Consider the following 22,767-nt stretch of genomic DNA (forward strand, 5'->3'; position numbering starts at 1 on the left):
AAGAATTTGAATCACTGTACTATTCTCAGTGAGTCATCCAAGCAGTCCTGGATATTGTGAACAAATTCAGCAAGTTATCTTGAAAGGGGTGGGGCAAACATCATGGAGCGAAAGCCATGTGGGATGGGACTGGTAGAGAGTCTGAGAAGCAGTAGATAAGCACCCCGGACCTCCAAGGATACTAAGTTCATTCTAGATGACGTTCTCACTTCTGGACTTACATTTCCTGCTCTTTTCTGGCTTCTCACCCCCGATGTTGAAACTGCTTTTTGACACCCCCCCCCCCCCCCCTTGCTACCCTGCTATTTCAGGGGCGATTCTATAATGCGGAAGGGTGAGGTGGATGCTTCAGGCGGCAGGAATTGCCCTTCAAAAGTCTCCATCCACGGCAGTCTCACCCTGCCTTCAGGCTTATCAACAGGAAGCTCTGCTGACAAGCTTCTTCCAGTAGGCCAAGCCTGCTTTAAGCTGTTGGGCCACTGCTGCGGGACAAGCCCCCGAGGAGCCCACTACCTTCTTCCAGCAGGACGCCGGCTTGGTTGCTCCCTGGACCGCGGTCAGAGCCACTGCCGACACGGCCTGCCCCCTTCGCGGCCGAGTGCGGCTGTGGGACAAGCCCACGAGCGGCCTTTCACCATCCAACCTGAAGCGGCCTAATTTTGGAGTCAATGTGTAGCCTTTTGGCCTAGTTTCCTACAGGGAAAGTGACATTATACACAGATAGTAGCACGCTCAGCGATTCCGATAAGGAAACAAGCCAGTGAGATTCATGTTTAACCCCAGGGAGATGGACACGCTCCAATAAGGTCATGAAATATTTTTAAAGCTGCTTTGCCTTTGGTTAGTAGTTATAATCATATGCCTATTTTCAGGACCAAAGAAGGAAACAGGATATTCAGACATCTTGTTTGAGCCTAAAATTCACTCTATATAAAACGAAGCGTGAGCAGGTGCTCACTGTGTGCCTCAGCGACTTGACACAAGAGGACATATCCGTTCAGATAAATAAAGCTTGTAATTTATTTTCTCATTCCATAAATACAGTAGCTGTAGATAATCGTGTCTGAAAATTCAGACACACAATGCATTTCAGCCATCACTGCCTATAACTTAATGTAATTAGCCTGACAAAGTCACAGTCATAGAAAAAGGAAAGCACTTTATTTACATGGGATCATGGCTAAAAGCACGGCGGATGTCTCTCTCTGCCGCCTCCAGTCAATGCACAGCAGCCCCCCTCCTCCCCCAGAAGAAAGCATTCGCAGCAAAACATACAAACGCAGGAGCTTTGCTAGAATGCCAGACTTTATCCTTACATCCAAAGTCCAACTCTTTAAACATTTTTGTATTTCAAAGCAAAAGCACCAGATACATAAAAAAAAAAAAAATCAAGCTTTTATGAGAGGGATTTGTGCCCATCAAAGTCCAAAACGTGGAAAAAAAAATCAATACTGAATGGTTAGCATTAAGGAATCCGTGCAAGTTTCTTTCCTGTAGTTTGGAATAGCTTGAGAGACAACTTTATAGAGCATTACCACCCAGGAAGGTCCTCGGATGACTGTGCAAAGGAGAGCAACCCCGTCTGTGTCTGAACTGACATCCCAGCGCTTGCATTTCTCATGGATTACCAACGATTTCCATGGTGGGACGCTTCACAGTGCACCAGGGCTTGGTCTGCACAGATGGTCGGCTACATCATTAAGTGCGTTTGCTAATGGATGTGAATCTTATGTAGTTTTTTTTTTTTTTTTTTCCTTCTGCAATTTACTGCTCACATCGCTCTGCGTACGCCTTTTCTCCTAATGCTCTGAATACTGAGAGACACGAAACTACATTTCTGAGCGTAGAGTGCAATCCACATGTAGAGAGTGGCAACTGGCAAGCCAGCAACATATAGTGGCCCACCCTCCCGAAACATTCAAGTAATGCTGTATGCAAAACACCTTTGGTATGCAAAATCTACAGTGTTTCTTGGCATGAACTGACAACATTATCGCCTACAAAGGTTAGTCCCTGTGTTTTCACAACAGATAACTGTCTTACGTGACAAGTCCTGCAATTCAAGGTTGCTTACTTCAGCAAGCTTTGCCTGTCGGTGTCATCATGTGAGATTTCACTGGAGCATACAGTGCCTTCCCTACAGTATGTTAAAGCAGGAACAGTAGTAGATTGCAATATTAACCGCTCTGCTTTTTAGCTCTCTCCTCCTTTTTTGGATCCTAGTCTTGCATCTTTCTTTAGAGTCTTAATATGTATTATATATCATTTTTTGTATTTTTACATTCCTTTGAATAGATGTGCAAGCTTTAGAACAGGCCCTATGTTTGAAAATCCCATTCCATGAGTCCACTTGTCAGCTGTTTGCACTACGTAATAATGTCAAGGTCAATATTCACAGCATGTTTGTCCCGTCAGGTTCAAACATCGGGATTTAAAACTCCTCGTGCACAGAATGCCTCCAGATCATCCAGCTAAGTAGTTAAGCAGATAAAACTTAGCCAACTAACCGCAAAGCATTCTGGGAGTGGAGTTAAGTTGGTCAGATCACTTTAGGACTGCCTGGAAGAAGTCCTAGGGTTGGCTGGAGAAACTTATTGGGCTAGCTTCTTGATAGCTGCGTATATTCGGCAGTGCGTCCAAGCTGTTGAAAATCTGGCATAAGCTAGCCAACAAATAAGTTTATCCGCTCTCCACCTGGTTGAATATTGACCTTATAATAGACGACGGCAGATAAAGACCAAATTGGCCAATTTAGTCTGCCCATCAACTAAGCTTCTGTATTCAGGCTTTAAAATATGAGCTTTCAGGACAGAGGTTCCTTTTCCTAAGGATCCTTAATAGGCCCAGCTTTAAAACATCTGATAACCCAACAAAGGAATCATTTTTGGCTTAGCTACTTGGTTAGTTTTCTTTTAACAAATTTGGGCTGACACAGGCAAGGCTAGAAAACATACAGAGGTCCATATATTTATTCAGAATCAAGATAGCTAAGTTAGCTGCATAAACTTAGGTGGTATATTCAATAGTGCAACCACACTACTGAATATAGCAGCTCGCTTTAGGACAGGTCTTTGGCCTAACCAGACTTAGGCTAACTCAACGCCTCGGAATGCCCCTAACTTAGCCGCCTAAATTCTAGTCAGCTAATAAGTTAGGTGGCGAGAATTTAGTCAGATAAGTGCTCAAATATTCATTTATCCAGCAGTTAGCCGGCTTCATAGTCTTTGGCAGTGGGATACATACCCTTGTGAATTAAGATTATAGACTAAATCAGTGTGAGTTATAGTAAATGTCTGTCTGCTATAAAAGCTCAGGAAAAGATGCTGCATTAGGAACAAATTGCACTGGTCCATTTAGGAGCAGATGTTCATAGGCTTAACTACATTTTACATGGGTCAAAATAGTATTGACGTGCCCACATCTGCTACCTCGCTTTTTAGCCACTTGAAAGAATGCACACACTGTTGGCTGCCCCAATGGGGGTCGAGGGTTGTTCAGCGGCTGCATTCTTGTATTAAACTTTTAAAATAAAAATTAGGTGCCGTGCAGCAGACATGCCGCATACCTCTGGGGACTTGTACTGCGAGATGCCCTATTGAAAATGTACTTCATCTGTACAACTTAACAGAAGAATCTGAGCCAACTGCTGTTCAATCAGCGACTGTGAGTCTGCAAAATTATTATTCATCAAATATATGTGCAAGGAATTTAATTTTTTTAAATGAAGCTTTTAGGGACAATTCCTTTAGCAATAGCCTACAAAATCCTATCTTCTGCTTTCTAGGACAGCCCTCTTCTTCCCAACGAACGTAAATCAAAATCCCATGGAAAGTGAAGGAAAGGTAATGAAATTTTAAATTAATTTGGCGCCATGGTTGCAGATAGGAGAACATCCAGGGTCAAGATTTATATTATCTCTAGCTCAGTGATATGCTCTGACTAGCATGCTGGTTAAAACGTCCATAAGCTTGTCTGGATCCTGCTTTGTTAGTTAATTCAGGAGCTGCACTCTGGGATAAAAGAAGATTGTTACTGTAGCTCTCAGGATGCTAACAGGAGTATTCCCACCCATTCTTCAAAACAATTGTTTTCCAGGCACAGAAAGGCATAAAAGGGAACAATGAAATGGACTTGGAACATCCAAATAAATGCATTTTAATTAGTGGAAAGAACCACCAGAGCAACCTGTTTTACAGTATCTAGGCTCTGTACTCATAGACACTGCATAGGGACTGATTCGTCAAGGTCTTCTCCCAATGACACAAGAGCCATCAGTGACTCCGGCCCTAACTATAAAATAATTGCGAACCTCAGTAAAGAGTGCAGTGTGGTTAGCAAGAAGTAGGCTTTTCCTGCCCAGAAGCAGCAGCTGTGAAGAAATAGAAAACGTGACTCTTATATGGCAGGAGGTGCTCCTTATACCTTTACATTGACAGCTAAAACACGGTCCCCTGCCTTAGTGGCTATGCTGTTTGCTAACAGATGTTGACTTATCTGGCTAGGTTACACTGAGTATCATTTTAGGTTAAAAGATGACAAATTTGTGGTTAATCTTTCAGCTAAACAAGGAGGTAACAGCCTTTTTGGGGTATAATCTTCTGGTAATGAAAAAAACCTGTTTAAATTGAATTAAAGAAGAGAGGCCAAAAATCGTAATGTGGGATTGTGATTCTACGTTAAGTTTTAAATCTGTCCTTTTTCTCGCAGATGAGGTTTATCAAGTGCAATTGTTAAACTAAAAAAGCAAGCCCTGAAATCCTGATAAAATGGCAATCCCTAGATTAATGACAGGGGTTCAATTCTGAAGCATAATTTTCAAGCCCATCTCTAAGGTAAAACTGCCAGATGCCTGCCTCAAAAGGACACACAATTTGCAGCTCTCGGAAAACAGAAAACCATGATTTTGGAAAAAGATTTGATTGGTATCATTCTCAGGCTCCACAAATAAAACCGATTTCTTCTGGAATGCCGCTAAGTATTTACGGTATGTATATTACTGAGCAGCGCACACATACAGATCCCAATTAAAGTGATAACCATGCACAGATCAGAGAGAACCACACAACGGCAGTGCCAGTCTACATTCATGACTGGATCTGAGGTTTGTTTTTTTTTTTGGTCAGCCCAGATTGTCCAATACCCGCAGTACCTGAATGTAGTCTGCTTTGAAATATCAAAAAGCAGAAATAAAAAAACCAAACCCTCCCCTTTACTCTGACAAAAGTACTACTCTCTCTACTAAATTTCACCTATGAAGCAGTACAGCTGAGAAGACATCTGAATAGCGTTGTATTATTTTGCCTGTGTACTTCTAGGAAGCCTTGCTGGCCCGTGGGCTGAAGGCTTCTTCTTCAGGGCACACTCTCCCTTGTTCTTTAGCAAGGATTACCACAGTAGGGGTGGCAGCTATTCTCCCTGGATCTGACCGTAGAGGCACGCCCAGTCCAATTGGCCCCGATGGATGGGAAATCCAAACTATATGAATGGGTTCTGATCCATGTGAGTCATTTGTACTGTTTTCTGCTAGATGGGGATGACATCACTTGGACTACCCTTCTTCAAGAGACTTATCAGATCATATGGATGTCACTGTATGTTACAGTTTAAGTGTGTGTCTCTCACCCTCTTTCATTTTTGAACTGCTGGACCTAGCTCAACCATTCTTGGTAGGACATTGAACTATTTCAATTTTCGAACTAGCAGACTTTTTTTTTTTTTTTTTTTGCAATGGGGGGGAGAAATTGGGAATTTTGCCATAAAATGCATTGGACTTGAATTGGAGCTAGATAGAAATGTTGCTCTTCCTCGTTTTCTATGCTTGAAACTGAATAACCTAATTCTTAATCAAAATCTGGAGAATGTTCAGCTATGTTCCTTGTACCTTTCTAGCACTCCTTCCTCTTTATGATCTGGTTCTTCTCATTGCATCCCTGACATCTCATGAGGACAGGGTGTTAAAGTTCATCTGGTTATATGGAAACATCGAGTTGCATGTGTCCTTGGCTTGAAGAACCATACGCTATTTTTCTACTGTACGATTAGATTTGTCATTACCAAGTTTTATTCGACTTTTGCTAAGAAAAACAAGTAAACCACTGAAATGACAGTCCTTCCCCTCATCTCACTATTTTTAAAGCAGTCAATTGTTCAAACAATGCAAGAAGACCTTCAGAACCTGGGATGGGTTTGTGAAAATTATTTCAAATATTCAAAATCAAATACACCCTGGGAAGAAGGAAGGAACTAGGAAATTGTTTCTTGTGTGTGGTGGAAGCTTAATCTCAGTTCAAAGCTGGAAAAATGCAAGTGTGGAATTTTGGGCTTCAGAGATAGGGCATGCCTGCAATGTTAACCCTTCTTGTAATGCACTCCTGGTTTCCTTCACCAGGACCAGAAGATCTGGAAGAGTTTGACTCCTAAGTGAAAAGAAAGGGCAGAGCCGGCCCAAAGCAGTCCAGTAGTTGTGTTAGGAGCTAACCAAGATCTTCAGCCTGAAGGAAACCATGGTATTTTAATCTATCCTAGTGGCTATGATTGCTGAACAGTCTAAGAGAGGCTGAAAAACTGATACTAGCAAGATCTTCCTGGCTTCAAACAACTCCATGGACTCGGGTCTTGCAACCAAATTAGGTAATAATACTCCTTAGGTATTTGGCCATGGTAAGTCTAATGGGTGTAGGGATCAGGCTCAAGTCGCACCTCCACCAGCCACGAGTCTACTGCCTTCTACAGAATTACAGGGATCATAAGATGCCGTATATAATTCAAGAACAGTCAACTGGGTGACGAGATGTCCTTCAGTGCATGAGACTTGAAAAAAAACCCAAAAGACACAGGGATGGATCCCGAGGAACAGATAAAATTCCAATCCATGATGGGCGCAGGGCCTGGCACAGTATTTCCAAGATTACAGTTAGGCGCTAAAAAAAGAAGCCACTGCATGGGGACATAACACACAAAGCAGTTTGCGGTTTTACAGACGTTGACCGGTGGAAGCATCCCATTCTTGGCTGAAGTTCACGTGGAGCAAAGTACATTACAGAAAATGTCATGTTCAGCAAACAAAGGGTCTTTAAAGTACAAAAACAAAACAAAACAGTCGACATGCGAACATCCCAACCGAGCTGATTTTCCACAACCACATATTTGCCCCCAGACAGCCCTGCTGCCTCACGTTTAACCTCACAGTGTAAACCAGCTTTGACCCAAATTATATGTTTAACTTCACACAACCTACAATTCTCTTGTTCAAGTCATGATAAATGCCTGATCCGTTTGAGAATCAACCTGTTCCTCTAAAAGAAATGTTGGGGATTTTTTTCCTTTTAATAGAGGAAGCACATGACCAATTAAGCTGCTGTCTGTCTGTCATGAACTCTTCCCACCCCGCAACTTTTTTTTTTTTTTTGCGTGCGCGCATTCAAAAGTAACATTATTACAGCAAGTGTGCGCTATCAGACAGCAACATCTGAAACTGAAATTTCCCTACGAGATCTGGATGCGTCGAGTTCTTTGATACAAACCACACTGTTCACACTTTGCTTGAATAAAGCTTAAGCAGGCAATCAGGAGAACAAGTTGAACGGTAACGGTCCAGGGCGGACATCATTCAAAGTTAGGATCTATAGTCCTTTTTGCTGTATGGCTTATTGCCCAAAATGCTATCAATCTCGTGTATAATGGAAGAGGACAATTTGGGTAGGACCTGCATGGAAGAAATGGGAAAACAAAATGAACACGTTAACAAATATACTGACAAAAATTTGCATTACACTATTGAGTGGCCTGTCAGTTTCCTCCTGCACCTTTGCATTTGTAGCTCGGTCAGAACCAGAGAGCCTTCATTTGTAACTAGCTGGGGGTTTTCTGTTTTCTATCTCCTTCCCTACGGTCACTGCGGTGACAGTCCTCGGCCAGGGCTTTGCACTAGGGCTCCTAGAACCCTGCCTATCATGGGCTCTGAAATCTGACCGCTCGGTGCTGCCACTTTAAAAATGACTGACTCCTCTGCAGCATCCCCGGCCTACCCGGGAGTGCCAGACCTGAGCTGTGAATCTAACCCAGGTGCCAGCGTGTGACTATTTGGGTGCGTCAGTTCAGTACAGCCGGTTTGTGTTAAACCTGTTAAGAATGATGTATGGGCCACCAAAATATTTTGGATAAGGAGATAGAAATTTCACACCTCTAAATTTGTCTTGAGCATAACAACATCTGAAAAACCCTGCAGTAAATAAGATATATTCCGATATGTTTACATTATAGAAAAATACTCATTTTTAATGCAATTGTGAATATATAACATGTATTTGTAAATCCAAGATTCAGCAATTAAAAATGGTATTTCCATTACACTTGTCACTAAAAAAGGTGGAAATCTACCCAGTCCTTGGGATGCACTTAGCCCCAGTCAGGTTTTCAGGATCTCCACAATGAATATGCATGAGAGAGATCTGCATGTACTGCCTCCGCTGTATGCAGATCTGTCTCATGCTTATTCCTCGTGGGTATCCTGAAAACCTGACTGGCTAAGGTGCATCCCGAGGACTGGGCTGAGAAACTCCTGCGCTAGAGCAGTGGATTTCTTAACTGAGTGTACCAGGGGGATTATATGTACAACGGAGTTCGGTTTTAACTGCCTTCCTTGTTAATGCTGGTTAAAGGAGAACTATATTTAAAAAGAAAAGATATTTTCTACTGCTTTTCTGGCAGATCTAGCCACCCCAGTTGCCCTCGCCTGAGCTGATTGGTCTAAATTTGCAGAGAGGGTTTGGAGCGTTGCCTGCGAAGGCAAAAAGCTATAATATCTTGGGGGCACCCGGAGATCATCTTGGTACTGGTTTATAAAGTACCATGCAATCACTCTCCTCCCTTCCGAAGAATGTTTACACGGTGGAAGGATATAACAGAGTGGACCTCCAGTGCTTCAGGTTAAAAAAAAAATAAATTTTGATTGTAAGCCCTCTGGGGATAGGAAATATCTACAGTACCTGAATGTAATTCGCTTTGGAGTACTGAAAAGTAAAAAAAAACCAAAAAAAAACCAAAAACAAAACAGTGCTAGATAATTTGCTCTCCCCTGTTTCACTTGTTTTAAGGGGCTAAATCAAGCATGTAGAAAGGCATTCTTTCCAGCCCAATGAAATCATAGTGGTGGGAAATGCAGGAACGGACCTGTATTGCTCCAATATTTTCCAGGAGTTGATCTGCATTGGAAGCCCCTAGCAAAACCGAGCTAACGCCTTCATTTCTCAGACACCAAGCTGGAAGACCAAAGGACAAGTTATACAATGTACCACATTACACCGGATTGTTTAGATCTAACGATCTTATCTACAGAAGGACAAACACAGGAAATTAAAGGGGTTTGGTTTTTTTCAGTTTAATTTGAAATATGAGGCAAACTCATCAATCGTGAGTGCAGAAAGCTTGGGCTGATGTGTACATGCACCGATTCATTTAATGCCTCCCCCTCCGACAATCCTGCTTACTCATGATACGGGGAGGACGATTTTCTGTAAAGCAGTGCCTCGCCTGCACGCCCATGGAGAGGGCTTCTGGGAGCAGAGTCGAGATTTACGAGCGGACCTATAAACTTCCAAAAAAAGCATGCGCGTGAACTGTGCCGGAAAAAAGCACCCGCACAAATATTTCTCAGAGTTAATTTTCAAAGGGAAACACAGTTCCCTTAGAAAGTTTATTGAAAGTGTGTAGATAAAAAAGCACCAGCAGATTTTACATCTCCCTTGCCCTTCAGGTCAGTTGTTCTCAGCCGGTGCGTCGTGACTTGCGCGCTGCCCGGTCTCTCATTGCTCTTTTCTCCCCTTCCTCCACCGAGCGAGAGTCTTCCAGCGTTGCTGCCCGGGCTATCAGAACGCTCAAACCCAGCCGGGTGGAAACGGCAGCAGTGTTTGTTGAAGCCGGCAACTGCGCTATGGCCTTTTCTTCTTCCCGCCCGTACAGCCCATTAAAGGAAGCGATGCGGAGCAGGGCGCGCGGAAAGAAAAGGCCAAGCTGCATTGTAACATAGCGGCAGCATCGGTCACGAGCAGCAGCGCAGGCCTGGAGCAAAATCAGAAGCAGCCGGCGATCAGCAAGGGAGACAGCAGCGTTAGCCCCCACGGTCAACGGGATTCTTCTTTCTTGGGCCATGGGGGCTGGAGGCGGCTGCTGCAGCTACCACTTGTGCTCTGGGGGAGGGAGGGAATGTGAGTGAGAGACTGGTCAGACAGGCCACGTGTATGCGGGAGCGAGAGAGACTGGTCAGACAGGCCACGTGTATGTGTGTGTTTTTGAGAGAGACTGGTTGTGGACCCTAAGCAAGATGACCATGAGGACAGAGCTTTAGCAGCCACTGCTGCTTCTGGTGAGTGCTATTGATCCGCAAGGGAAAGGAGTAGGAGAGCTGCTGGAGAGGGTAAGTAAAGGTGGCTTTTTAAGTTTATTTTTCTTGATTGACTGCCATTTTAATTATTGGGTATTATGTGATGTGTCTGCTGTTTTGAAATATTTTATTGGTGTTTGGAGAGTTTTTTAGAGTTTTTAATTGTTGGATGTTATTCTGTTCATCAGCTGTTTTGAAACATTAATTAGTATAGTTTTACAATTATTTCTGTGTGGGGATCTATAGCAATTTGGATTTTTCTGTTTCCCTAATTGGAGGTGCATTGGTGTTTAGGGCCTGGTTTAATTTTTAAACATTGGTTTGTGTGCGTTATTGCAGATCCTGAGAGTCTGTTAGGTGCTATATTTCTGTTCCTATTTCTTCCGGTTTGCACAGCATGCAGAGTGGCTTTTTTGGGTTTCCATTCCAGTTTCTGTCTCCATATTTATATTTTGTGGTCTTTCTGTACTTGGTGAAGGTCTATCTTGTGTGTATGACAGAGGTGAGGTATTTAACTAGCATGTAGGCTAGTAAAATACCTCACCTTATTTGTTGTGTTTTCTCAATAGGTGTATTGGCGGTGAACTCTTGTCTTTTTATAAGTAGGGCTGTTGTGCCTGGTGGCAGAGGGATTTTGTGTTGCTCTTATTGGGATACCACCACAATATTTTTTTGTACTGTGAGTTGTACGGGGAATGTTCTAGTTCTGCTTTATACCCATTGCTGAGGGGCAGGGCGGGGGGTTCCTGCAGATACAAAGTATATGTTTACATTTAGCCCCATGACTATCATGTATTCAGTGTGTCACGCATGTGAGAACCATCAGGTGTCACCCGAACCAATGCTGCTTTATAAATTAAGAAGAATATTAGTGTTTCATTTCTGCAGTGAGTTTCTGTATTAATGCTTACGATGTCCGCCTGCTGTCAATGTTCTAGGTTTTGGGTTTTTTTGATTCCGGAGTTCAGAAAATGTTATTGACCCTGGCTCGTCCTATAACAACGGAGTCCCGCGCACAGCTCCATCGGCGGAGCAATGGAAGGAGGCCGTGAAGTCGCCCAGCCCCGCCTCTTGCTGGCATACCTATTGCTAGCTGTGGGAGTGTGCAGCCCAGGCGCTCAGCAATAGCCTGGAGCTCCTTCAGTTTCACCTGCTGTCGCCTCCCCTCTTCACTCAGGATCTTATCTTTCAACCACTGATAACCCTTTCAGAAGAAACACACAAAGATGAGGCAGGGCATAGGAGGGATAATTTATTCTTCTGACTTACAATGGACACTGTGTCTTTCAGTTCGGAAATTAAAAGTACAGACTCGATAACTGAAAAGCCCTCCCCTTCCCCCAATTTTCTGTGCTATTTAATGCACAGAAATATAGGTCAATAGGGCAAGACCATTTTTATTGAAGTAATTGTAATACATTTCTTGTAGCTGTTGGGAGTTACACTCCCTTCATCAGGTTAAAACAAAATGAGCATGTCAAAGAAAATGAAGGGAGTGTCAGCTCCCAACAACTAACCAAAAAATTGTATTAAGTTAGTCCAATAAAAAGGTAGCACCCTATAGACCTTTTTGTTTATTTCTACACATTGGAGTGGACCAACCCAGAAATCACAGTCTTGTCTCCATCGGTGCTGTTCAATAAACCCTGGGACGCTGAATCTATTGACAAGATCTCAAACGTGAATGCTGAATTTACAGTGATATTTTATGTGCAGTTACCAGGAATCTGCTGCTTCTGGAAGCACTTTGTGTGTCCATGAGGCAGGAAGCAACAGTACTTGTGGAGGTGTGCGCATCATTTGCTGTTAACTGCACAAAGGCCATAGGTCCTGTGTGGACCTTGACTCTAGCCGCCGCTAAAAGTTACATCAACAAAAGCAGAGGAAGAGGACTCGTTAATGTTTTGCTCCCTTTTTTTTTTTTTCCCCTCCTAACTCTCCCCACTTCAGATAACCATGGTGGCACTGGGAACCTTCACTGATCCTAAGGGTTTGAGATGTATCTCCCTCTGAGACAATATCCCTCATAATCCAGCACAAGAAGAATTAATTTGAGTCTCTCGTGCCACTGCATTACAGCTTGAGGCATGGCGACAGCACTATGATTTCTAATATTGTTTTACTGAACTTCCCCCCACTCTTTCTATACTGGCAATCAAAAAAAACCAAACAAGGAACATGCTAGCAGCCCAGTCAACTACCTTAGAATTTAATCAGTCATTTGAAATAATCAGATTCAAGCTTACCTTCAATGACGCTCGAGAGTAAGGTGGAATGCCACTGTCATATTTCCCAGAAACGATTCCACAGGCTAACGGCGACCACGTCATAGCGCCCACACCTGGCAGGCAGGAAAAAGCAAAGGTGGCCAATTAGCTATCGGGCAGAACCAGATCAAAGCCCCACCAGTAACACTTCCAACTTTCTGACATCAAAGCAAGTGTGCAAAGTGTGCATCTAGAATATTTTCAGCTTTAGTGGAAGCAAGCCACGTTTTACAAGTTTCAGACCATTAGGAATATATTTTGATTTCACAAAATCAACAAACTGAGGAAAAAGGGAAGCAAGAGAATGGTGCTCACAAAACACCAAAAGTTGAAAAGATATGGATCACCTTGTCATCAGCAAGCCAAGCACAGAAATGCAGCATTGCCTTTCTGAATGGGAAAGCTGCATCGTGGGGATTAGAAAAATCAAACATTGGTTACTACCCCTGTAACATCCATGCAAAGCATCAGACATTCCCGAATAGATAACGCTCTATTTCATATATATATATATATATATTTGTTTTAATGGGCTTGGTGCGTGCCTTATGTTGGATTTTTAGCCCACTTAACATTTCACAAATGTGGTAACAGTTTTCTGGGGCCATTGAGACCATGATTTTGTTGGCAGTATTCTAGATTGCAGAGGCAGATGTTTTTACCTATTTTGTGGAAAAGCTCTGGCAGCTGCACTTCCACCTTCTCCCTCTGAAACATGTGGTATTCGGCTTGCTCACAGATTGGCGGGATCAGGTTAAACTGTCTGGCTACGGAATATGCTTCCTGAGAACATACACACACACACAAAAAAGAGCAAAACAGGAGACAGAAACATTCCCAGGGTTCAAGGTCTGAGCCAAATTAGCACTGTAGATTCATCATAAAGATACACCTGGTAAATAATGCATTTTACATGGGTACAAGGCAGATTTCCATTTTAAATAGAATAAGTTAATAATTAAAAAGCCGCATTCTTTCTCCCCAAGGGCTGTTGAGCAAATCCTCTCCTCCTCCATTTTTCTTTTCCTGAACTCCCTATCTTCCCCATGTCTCTCCTCTACATCCTCCCCCTCCTTCCTTTGGTTCCTCTCTCTCCGATCCCCCACCTCCCCAGTTTCTCTCTTCCCATCCCCTCGGGCTCCTCCTTCAGGGCTGGTGGCTGCAGTAGTAACTTCTCCCTGCTTTGGTGCAGCCCATCCTGCTAGATGCCTCATCTTCCGCTGTGTCCAGCAGCAGGCAAGATGTGTTGGCTGGGGGCTGATATATGCACACACCTCGCTTATGAAAATGCGTACGTCCAAGCACTAGGTTGTCAAGGCCTCCACCAGTTCACCATACCCTTCACAAAGTGTCCTGCACCCCCGCCCAACCCTATCTGAAAACCGCAGACAAAAAAAAAGTCAAATTTCATTTCCATGACTTCAATAGCTCTACTTATAAAATACATGAGTCTTGTCATCCTTTCTGCCTCTGCCCTGAAATGTCTTTGCAGTGCCCTTTCACTATGCGTATTTTGACACATGGCAGCAGAAAAATCACATGTACTCGCATCCTTCTGAAAATGTGCTTGGCCCTGCCCGTATTTATGCTGATCTAACTCACACAAATACCTTGCAAGTCTTTGAAAATCACAGGTTTAGAGTCTAACAGACAAGAAATATTAGCCATGCCTCTTCCTAACCAACAGGCAGGATTAATATAGTCTAGGACATTGTCACCAAGCACACAGTACCATTATCTCCATGGAGCTCCAACGAGATGTTCCCCAGTACATGGCCATTCCTTGATTGATGACGTGTGTCATTGCTCTCACCGTTTCTGTTCAGAAGAGCAGATAATGAGGGAGGGGGGGAAAAACCAAAATGGATTGTGAGCGCTTAGAGCAAAACCAGCTTCCTGTGTGGGAAGGGTATGACACCAGGAGGCACAGGGCTGCAAGGACATCTTGCAAGCAGTGTACTTCAAGTCTTCAAAGGTTTGGTTATGTTTTATTTGGGTGGGGTTAGGGGGGGAAAAAAGGTTCTTCCGGGCAGTACTTTTTTTTTTTTTTTAAACCATGTTTAGTTACCTTTCCAAATCTGAAAAGAGGAGCAGATGGAGAAGATGAGGTACATTATGAGTGAGCGTCTTGAAATGAGGGGGGGGGGGGGGGGGGGGAGACCAAATGAGTGTCAGCCAGCAACTGCATACACATCATGTTTTGTTGTTATTTTTAAGGAAAGAGACAACAGAATAAACTGCAACAAGCTCAGACCAAAACACACTAATGCAATAAAGAACCAAGAGTTTCCGTATCCTCCATTTACACGTTCCCTCCACGACCGGACTGATATTCGACCTTAACTGACAGCAAGACATCAAGATAGATAACTAGTTCCAGCTTCACCTGTAATAGGTGTTCTCCGATGCCGGCAGTGTAAAAGGCTTTGTCTCACGCTGGCACAGAGGATCTTTCCCGACCCCTGTATAAAGCATGCGTGGTTGTTTCCTGTGAGAGTCACACGACTCATCTGTAGGATTCCAGCACACTGCTCGTCATTGGAGAAATGCTGCTATCAAATTGATCTCTGGCATGTTTCCTTCCACCTCAGTGCTCACATGGAGCCTTTCTGTACCACCGAAAAAGTAAACCCAACTGCAAACATGTGCCTGCTTATTACTTCCAGATTTTAGATGGCTGAGGACAGGGATATGCAAGTTCTTAAATAGTTATAACCAGATGGGTGGAAGGAAATGTACAGATAAGTTTGGGAACCACTCTTCTAGGATGGGAGCACAAGGATTCATACCTTTTGACAGCCATACTAGAAAATCTCTTTTTACAAATTTTGGCAAAACAAGAAAGAATTATTTTATTTTTAAAAAACAAAATATAAGGTTTATAGAATAAATACTGCAGTGTTTTACTGTGACTCAAGTCTGGCTGAGCATGAAGCTGCCTAAGAAATACGTACTCGGTACCTCTCCAGGATGAGGCTCACAGAATTAGTCTTTAGTTCTGAACTGGATTACCTCCAACTCTCCCTCCCCTGCCCTTCCTCTGTCCCATGCCACTCTTCTGACATCACGCTGGAGAGACCTTCTCATCTTCTCTCCTCCTGTGACCCCATTCCCCTGCAGTCGTCCCTTCCATCCGTCAATTCTACCATCTATCACTTTCCACTGCAACTGCCATGCTGCGATCACACCCCTCCTCAAAACGCCTTCACCTGACCCTACCTGCCATGCTAACTATTGTACCATCTCCCTCCCCATTTTGACATCCAAACTACTCAAACATGCTGCTCAACTTTCTTTCATCTCAAGCCATTCTCGATCCACTCCAATCTGGTTTTTGCATTCAACCCTTGCCAAAATCCCCAACAATCTTTTCACATGGTTAAAGCCAAAGGCCTTTATTCAATCCTTATTCTCTTTGACTTATCTGCTGCTTTTGACTCTTGATATGCTGTTCTCACTTGGACTTCAAGACTCTTTCCTATCTTGGTTCTCTTCTTACCTCCCCCAGCATATTTAGCCTTCTCTACACTATCCATTGTTGTGCCTCAAGGTTCTGTCCTGAGACCTATCTTATCTCTATATTCATTACATTAGTGCACTGACATCCTCCCATGGCTTTCAGTATCATCTTTATTATAATTACCCCCCAGATTATACCCCTCAACATCAGATATTCCATCAGGAATACAGTCCCAAATCTCAGCCTGCTCTTCTGACAATGCTATCAGGATATCCCACCTCAAACAAACTTAACATGGTCGAGACAGAATTCCTTATCTTTATCCCTGAAACTCACTTCTCTTCATCCACCTTTCTCTATTTCTGTGGATGACACTGTCACCCTCCAAGTCCCTTGACTCCTCTACACATATCTAAAACATTGCTAAAATGAGTCTTCTTTCTCTATATCACCTCCAAAATTCGCCCCTTCCTTTCTGAACACACTTCCAGACCAGAACCCTTATTCCACTCTCTCACCACTACCTGCTCCTCACAGGTCTCCTGTAAATCACCTCTCTCCACTTCAATCTATCCAAAATTCAGCTGCCTGATTTATCTTCAGCAGATGACACTCCACCCATAAAACACTTCTCAAGTCACTAAAAGTGGCTCCCTATCAGTTTCTACATTAAGCTCAAGCTTCCCTTACTCACCCACAAGAGCCTTTACGCTACAGCTCCTCACTACCACTCTTACTTGTCTCTCCTCACGTCCCTCCTTGTCAACTTCACTCATTGGGCAAATCACTCTTACCTATGCCCTTCTCCTCCACTGCCAACTTCCAAGTCCATGTTTTCCTTGCACCATATGCTTGGAACAGACTTGTTGAGTTGGTAGGTCATGCTTCCTCTCTCTGGTTTCATCCATATTCAGCCCAAAACCCCACCTTTCTGAGGTTGCTTTTAAATCTTAACCCGAGTCTTAACCCCCTTATTGGTTTTAACCATCTTCTCAATAAATGAAATTCCAAACTGTGTCTTTCTCCTGTATGTTTGTCTTGATTGGATTAGAAGTTCAATGAGCAGGGACTGTCTCTTCTGTGTATGTGTCCAGCGTGTGCATATCAAATAGCACTGTAGAAGTGATAAGCAGTAGTAGTAGCAGTAATAATAATTGGGGTAATGTTTACTAAACATGGACGGTCAACAAGGCTAATCATTACAGGATTTTTCAGAGATGGTGGGATAATATGCGAGTGGACAGTTACAGTGCTTGCAAGGCATACTGCATGTGTGAGGCTTAACTGGAAGCTGAAGAGCAAGCATTTCTAAAAAAAAACGTCCATTTGCATTCCTGACATGACATGGGCGATATGTCAACAAATACAAGGCGTATACACATGGACAATATGCTGCATATTGTCTGTGTATGCATAAAATGCAGCACTGTATCTTTATAAGCACATGAATGCAAACACAAATGTACACACAGATAACAGGAAAGGAGGAGAGAAATACATGTAATATGCTGCCTTCTAATTACCTAGTCTAGTCAAAAGGACAGTCAGATTTTATCACAATATTAAACAGATACTTTACAATGTCTTATGAAAAATCATTCACAATTGCAAATATGTCAATTGGTCAAAGTGCCTGTCAAATAAAATGCAGGTATTGCATAAAACCAATTTTTGAGTGTATAAGCTGTAGTAGTTTTGGATTTTTTTTGTAAAAAGCTTTCCTAAATTTTTTTTTTTTTTTTTTGAGAACCACTGTCAGAAATCCTTGCTCCGACTCTTCAGCCAAATCCGCATCATGCAGAATTATTATTTTTAAAGCCAAGGCATAAAACCATGCCAAAGAGAGAAGCAAATACATCGCCAACCCCCAAAAAAAGCTACCCCACCTAAGGCCTAGAAATTGTATTGCATGCATGGTCATGTGACGGCTTACGGAAACTGTCTCTAATATCTGGTAGACAATTGCTGAATATTAAAAAAAAAAAAAAAAAGGTTAGTCACAGGCAGAATAAATAACAATGACTAGAGCTGGGCAAAATTTCTTTTTAATCTTAAGCATACAGTTTTCATTTTGCTTCATGCTTGATCTGCACAGCGATTATGTCAGGTTTCTGGAATTTGGAAGAATGCACATTACTACGAACAGCACTGGTACATGAGGCTATTTTATCTAAGTAACAGGATATTATAATCACAGCGCATACGGCTTTTGTTTAGTAGTCAGGACTATAGCAAACAATATCCCAAGGGAAGTGAAATGTGTGCCCCAGAAACTAAAAACAAGTTACCAGCTTTCAAGAGCAAAATATTGCTGGATATTGATTTCCAGAGATATTGAAAGTATTTATTGTAGCTCAATAGGAAGAGGATGTTTCCTTCCAAGGTAATATGCACTTTTTGTAACTATGTCCAGTAAATCACCTTGGGTTACACCTTTAGAAAACCAATAAAGAAATTTGATCAAATAAATAAGTGAATAATTATTTAGTCAACTGCACTTGTGTGTTCATTTCAACTGAAGACACATATTTTCAAACCCTTTATTGCGTCTTGTATGAAATAAGCTGATCTATGGCCTGTTGCATGCAATTAATTACTGCTATAGCGATGTATACAGAGTGCACAGTATGATTATAAGACAAAATAATACTTTGCACATTCAGGTGTCTGATATGTGTTCACAGGCTATTTTTTGGTAAAGACGTAAATATCACCTGATAGTGGTCAAGTAACGTGTCCCACTCCCAGAATTTGTAACAGATTTGGAGAACTGAGTCACCTCTCCAGGAAGGCTAGTCATATATTTCCTGCTCTTCATCGTCATAGAGCTGCATTAATATACTTCACCTATGCCAAATTAGGTATCACTTGAGAAATACCCTATGTTATTTACAAAAAGAATGCAGGTTTTACAAAGGTCTTTAGTGTGTTAATCAGAACCCGGCCCTTACCTGTTGATGACCGAATGGATGCAGCTTTTTAATTCTATTTCTAGTTCATTAGTTGTGAATGATAATTACTGATTTCAAACTCTACCGCGCATGGGTAGGCATGCCTACCCTGTGAACTAAAACTATATCTTTACCTTTGTATCTATCTACATAGAGGTGCATAAAATATATACATCAGAATGATGTATTTGTTATTTCATTTGCCATTTAGGAAGATTTATATATTTCTGAAGGATGTGTGCGCCTTTTTAAATAAATATACATCAGAGAAAATAACTACAGGTCATATTCATCCATCTTCACCTTTATTCAAGGAACGTGAAATCCAAGTGATGGGGGCTAAGTGTTTATTTTACTTGCTATAAATAATTGTGCACCAGTCTGAAAATGACTGAAAAATAGGTTATAAATTCAATTATATTCGTTCATTATTTTTCTCCCTCTCCCATGTATATACACATAAATACACACTTTCCATACATCTGTAACAACTCTGTGCTAATGGATGCAGTATGATTTTTTTCCAATTGATTATTGATATCTTAATGTTTTTGTTGTAATGAGCGATCGAGGTTTGCCCAACCCTAGTACATAATCTTCAAGAGAAAAAAAAAAACAAACACAACACAGTCGCATTCCTAACGAAGGGCAGGCAGTCCCACATTCTAGGAATGCACTGAGAGCCGGGAACGTGTTTGAAAAGCAAGTTACCGCATGTCCACAATCAAATATGGCAATGATGCAGTATTTTCCACTAATGCATTCTGGGGCAGTTTCAGACAATCCGAAAAATGTTAAAGCATGCACAGGCTCTAGCTAGGGAACAAAAAAAAAAAAAGGCATGAAACGTGAATTGAGGGAAGCAGTAGGGGAAATTAAACGATATAGTTCGTTTAGATTTTTGCTTTCACTTGCAAGATGTTCTTATCGGGCATTTATATTTTTCCATTATGCATTTTATGGAGAAGTTTTGTCATCGGGGGGGTTAAAAAGGGTAGTGGCAACAAAAAAATACATAATCTGTCTCATAAAATGCCCCTTGGACACAGAGGTCAATATTCGGCCCGTGGGTACTATGTACCTTCTATGATGAATGTTCTTGACTTGGAGGAACTAAATGGGTCCCCTGGTGATAAGAGAAAGATTTAAAAAGACCAGAGTTTACAGCTGCAGGCATATTGCAATGATTGACAAAAGAGGCACAGGGGCAGGAGGGGGTAGGAGGTGCTTGGCAGTAAACGGACCAATCACCTTCTGAAGTACCACAATTACATTTAAAAATAAATAAATAAATAAAAGGCGAGGAGAGGGAGGAGCTTTGGTTTCTGTGTTAGTAAAGCAGAGCGTACAATAAAAAAAAACAAAACAGAACAACCAAAAGGGGTCGGAGATAAGAACGTTAATGCTGCAAACGTTGGAAATATAAAAGGTTAGAATTTGCATACTGGAATGCACTTCGGAGGAACAGAGCCTAACTTAGTAACTTCTTCCCCATGCACAGAGAATGGGAGATGAGACCCAGAGTGCATGTCCAGGGCATTCCTACACAGTCCTAGAATCTGCTTTTACAAACACATTTTATATTTCATAAAAGGGAAGCGAGTTCAGTGCACAAAATACACCATCTTTTTAAAAGGGGAGAGGGCCGTACCAGTTAGTTGGCAAAATAAAAACAGATGATTCCCTCCCTATTTTTAACAGATTTACATTTTGTTCCCATACTGCACTATTTGCAAACTTGATTTAATTTCGCCATCAGATAAAGCAGATTGTTAAAACTAATAGTAAATCACTCCACAATCTCCAATTGTCTGGGTTAGTAGCGTTAATAGCCACTCTGGGCTCTACGTACTAAGCATTTTCCCCCGTAGATACACATGGGAGAAAATCTGGAGTGCACAGGCCCGCTCATTAGCAGAATGGAGATTCACACTACCCTTTTAAAGCATTTTTCCTACTTAGATTCTCTTCTTTAGCGAGGAGTCAGTATTTCTAAAGGTAATGCTGGCGTGATGGGAACAGGATTAAAGATGAGACCATATTAGAGCAGCACTGAACTATTAAATGTGGACAAACAGGATGGGAAAGTGTATGAAAAGCTTACCAGTTCCCTTCAGCATTACCCCAGTCACAATATGTATATAAATATCTACATACAAAATGTCTATTTACATTGCTGAGAAAAGGCTTGTGAACCCCCTAGAATGGTCGATATTCTAGCACAATATGATTAGATCCTAATCTTAACCCTGATAAGAGGGAAAGAAACCCCACTGAATAAATAACTCATACAAAAAGGATACAGTTTGATTATTTATTCAACAAAAAGTATTCTTGTGTGAAAAAGCATGTGAACCCTTCATTCCGTAACTAGTGGCACCTCCTTAACCAGCAATAACTTCAACTAAATATTTCCTGTGACTGTTGATCAGTCTGTCGCCTTGCCCTTGAGGCTCATTCTCCCATACAAAACTGCTACATCTCTGTGACATTTGAGGGCTTTCTTGCATGAAAAGCTCACCTCAGGTCTTGACACTATTTCAATAGGGGTTAAGTCGGCAATTTGACTTGACCAATCCAAACTATGAAATCTTCTCTTCTTCAGACATTCTGTAGTAAGTTTACTTGAATGTTTAATATTGATTTCTTGCTGCATGACCCTTTTTTTTGTCTCAGCTTTAGATCATGGATGGATGGCCTGACATGCTCTTCTAGAATTTTCTGATATAAAGTAGAATTTATGGTTCTGTCGCAGCAAAGCAGGCCCACACCATAACAACTCAAAGACCATGCTTGATGGTTGGGATGAAGTTCTTACTTTGGAAGGCAGTGTTTGGTTTTCGTCAAACAAAACATTCATTATTGTGACCAAAAATTTCAAAGTTTTGTCTCCTCTGTCCAGGAACCTGTGGGTGATCCAGATGCTCTTTGGCAAACCTGAGGCAGTCAGCAATGTTTTTAGAGAGGTGGTTTTTTCCTAGCTATCCTCCCATGAACACTGTTTCCAATCAGTTTTTTTCCTGATAGTTGACACATGAACCCTTATATCAGCCACAGCGAGTAAGGCCTTCAGATCTTTAGGTTTCTTTGCAACTTTGTGGATGACTTTCCAATTTGCTTTTGGGGGTGGTCTTGGCAAGATGACTGCTCCAGGGTAGAGTCAAAATAGTCTTCTGTTTTCTCTATTTATAGACTGTTTGACAGTGGCTGAATGGAAACCTAAATGTTTACAAATAGCTTTGTAACCATGTCCAGACACAGCAGCATCAACTACTCTTTCATTAGGTCCTCTGAAATTTCTTTTGATCTTGACAAGGTAAGTTCCCACTAACTTTTATGGCGAAGATGAAACAAAACCTTTTAGATATTTATATAGGCCATGATACACAAACTCAGTTGTACAGATTTACTCTGCTACTCAATAATTTAAGTATCTGATTCCAATTAGCCAATTAATTACATAGTAAATGTCAGCAGAAAAAGATCAAAAGGGGTCCCATCCGGTCTGCCCAGCAAGTTTAGTTTTTAGGGTGGCAAATGGTGCTCCATGCAAAGTACCCTCCTCATACCTTCTGTTAAGGGTAGTAATTGCCACTCCGTGTAGGCTATCCCCATCCTAAGGAAACTAGAGGTTCGCTTACAATTTCACACACACTGGTTTTGAATTAGCCTTATTGTTCTTATTTTGTACATTATTCTGTCACAGGA

The 22,767-nt window shown here is 41.9% G+C and overlaps 1 protein-coding gene and 1 long non-coding RNA gene across 8 annotated transcripts in view; one reads left to right on the forward strand and one right to left on the reverse strand.

Moving 5' to 3' along the window:
- LOC115076955 overlaps positions 1 to 22,767 on the forward strand; it is a 65,961-nt gene that overhangs the window by 16,227 nt on the left and 26,967 nt on the right. Inside the window, exons 2-3 of one of the 2 annotated variants that reach the window (XR_003852915.1) lie at positions 3,539 to 3,663; positions 3,785 to 3,842. This is a non-coding gene — a long non-coding RNA (uncharacterized LOC115076955). The remainder of the gene's footprint in view (positions 1 to 3,538; positions 3,664 to 3,784; positions 3,843 to 22,767) is intronic. The other variant, XR_003852916.1, reaches the window with a different exon arrangement.
- Positions 1,703 to 22,767, reverse strand: part of KCNAB2 (potassium voltage-gated channel subfamily A regulatory beta subunit 2) — a 124,378-nt gene continuing 103,313 nt past the window's right edge. For 5 of the 6 annotated variants that reach the window (XM_029579005.1, XM_029579008.1, XM_029579004.1 and 2 more), the window contains 6 exons: positions 14,381 to 14,466; positions 13,311 to 13,431; positions 12,628 to 12,722; positions 11,465 to 11,585; positions 9,172 to 9,260; positions 1,703 to 7,705 (listed from right to left, as the gene is read on the reverse strand). In XM_029579005.1, the coding sequence (XP_029434865.1) occupies positions 7,616 to 7,705; positions 9,172 to 9,260; positions 11,465 to 11,585; positions 12,628 to 12,722; positions 13,311 to 13,431; positions 14,381 to 14,466 (602 nt within the window). In that variant the 3' untranslated portion in view covers positions 1,703 to 7,615. The remainder of the gene's footprint in view (positions 7,706 to 9,171; positions 9,261 to 11,464; positions 11,586 to 12,627; positions 12,723 to 13,310; positions 13,432 to 14,380; positions 14,467 to 22,767) is intronic. The other variant, XM_029579006.1, reaches the window with a different exon arrangement.

The sequence above is a fragment of the Rhinatrema bivittatum genome, chromosome 15 (assembly GCF_901001135.1).
Source record: "Rhinatrema bivittatum chromosome 15, aRhiBiv1.1, whole genome shotgun sequence".
NCBI classification, from domain to species: domain Eukaryota; kingdom Metazoa; phylum Chordata; class Amphibia; order Gymnophiona; family Rhinatrematidae; genus Rhinatrema; species Rhinatrema bivittatum.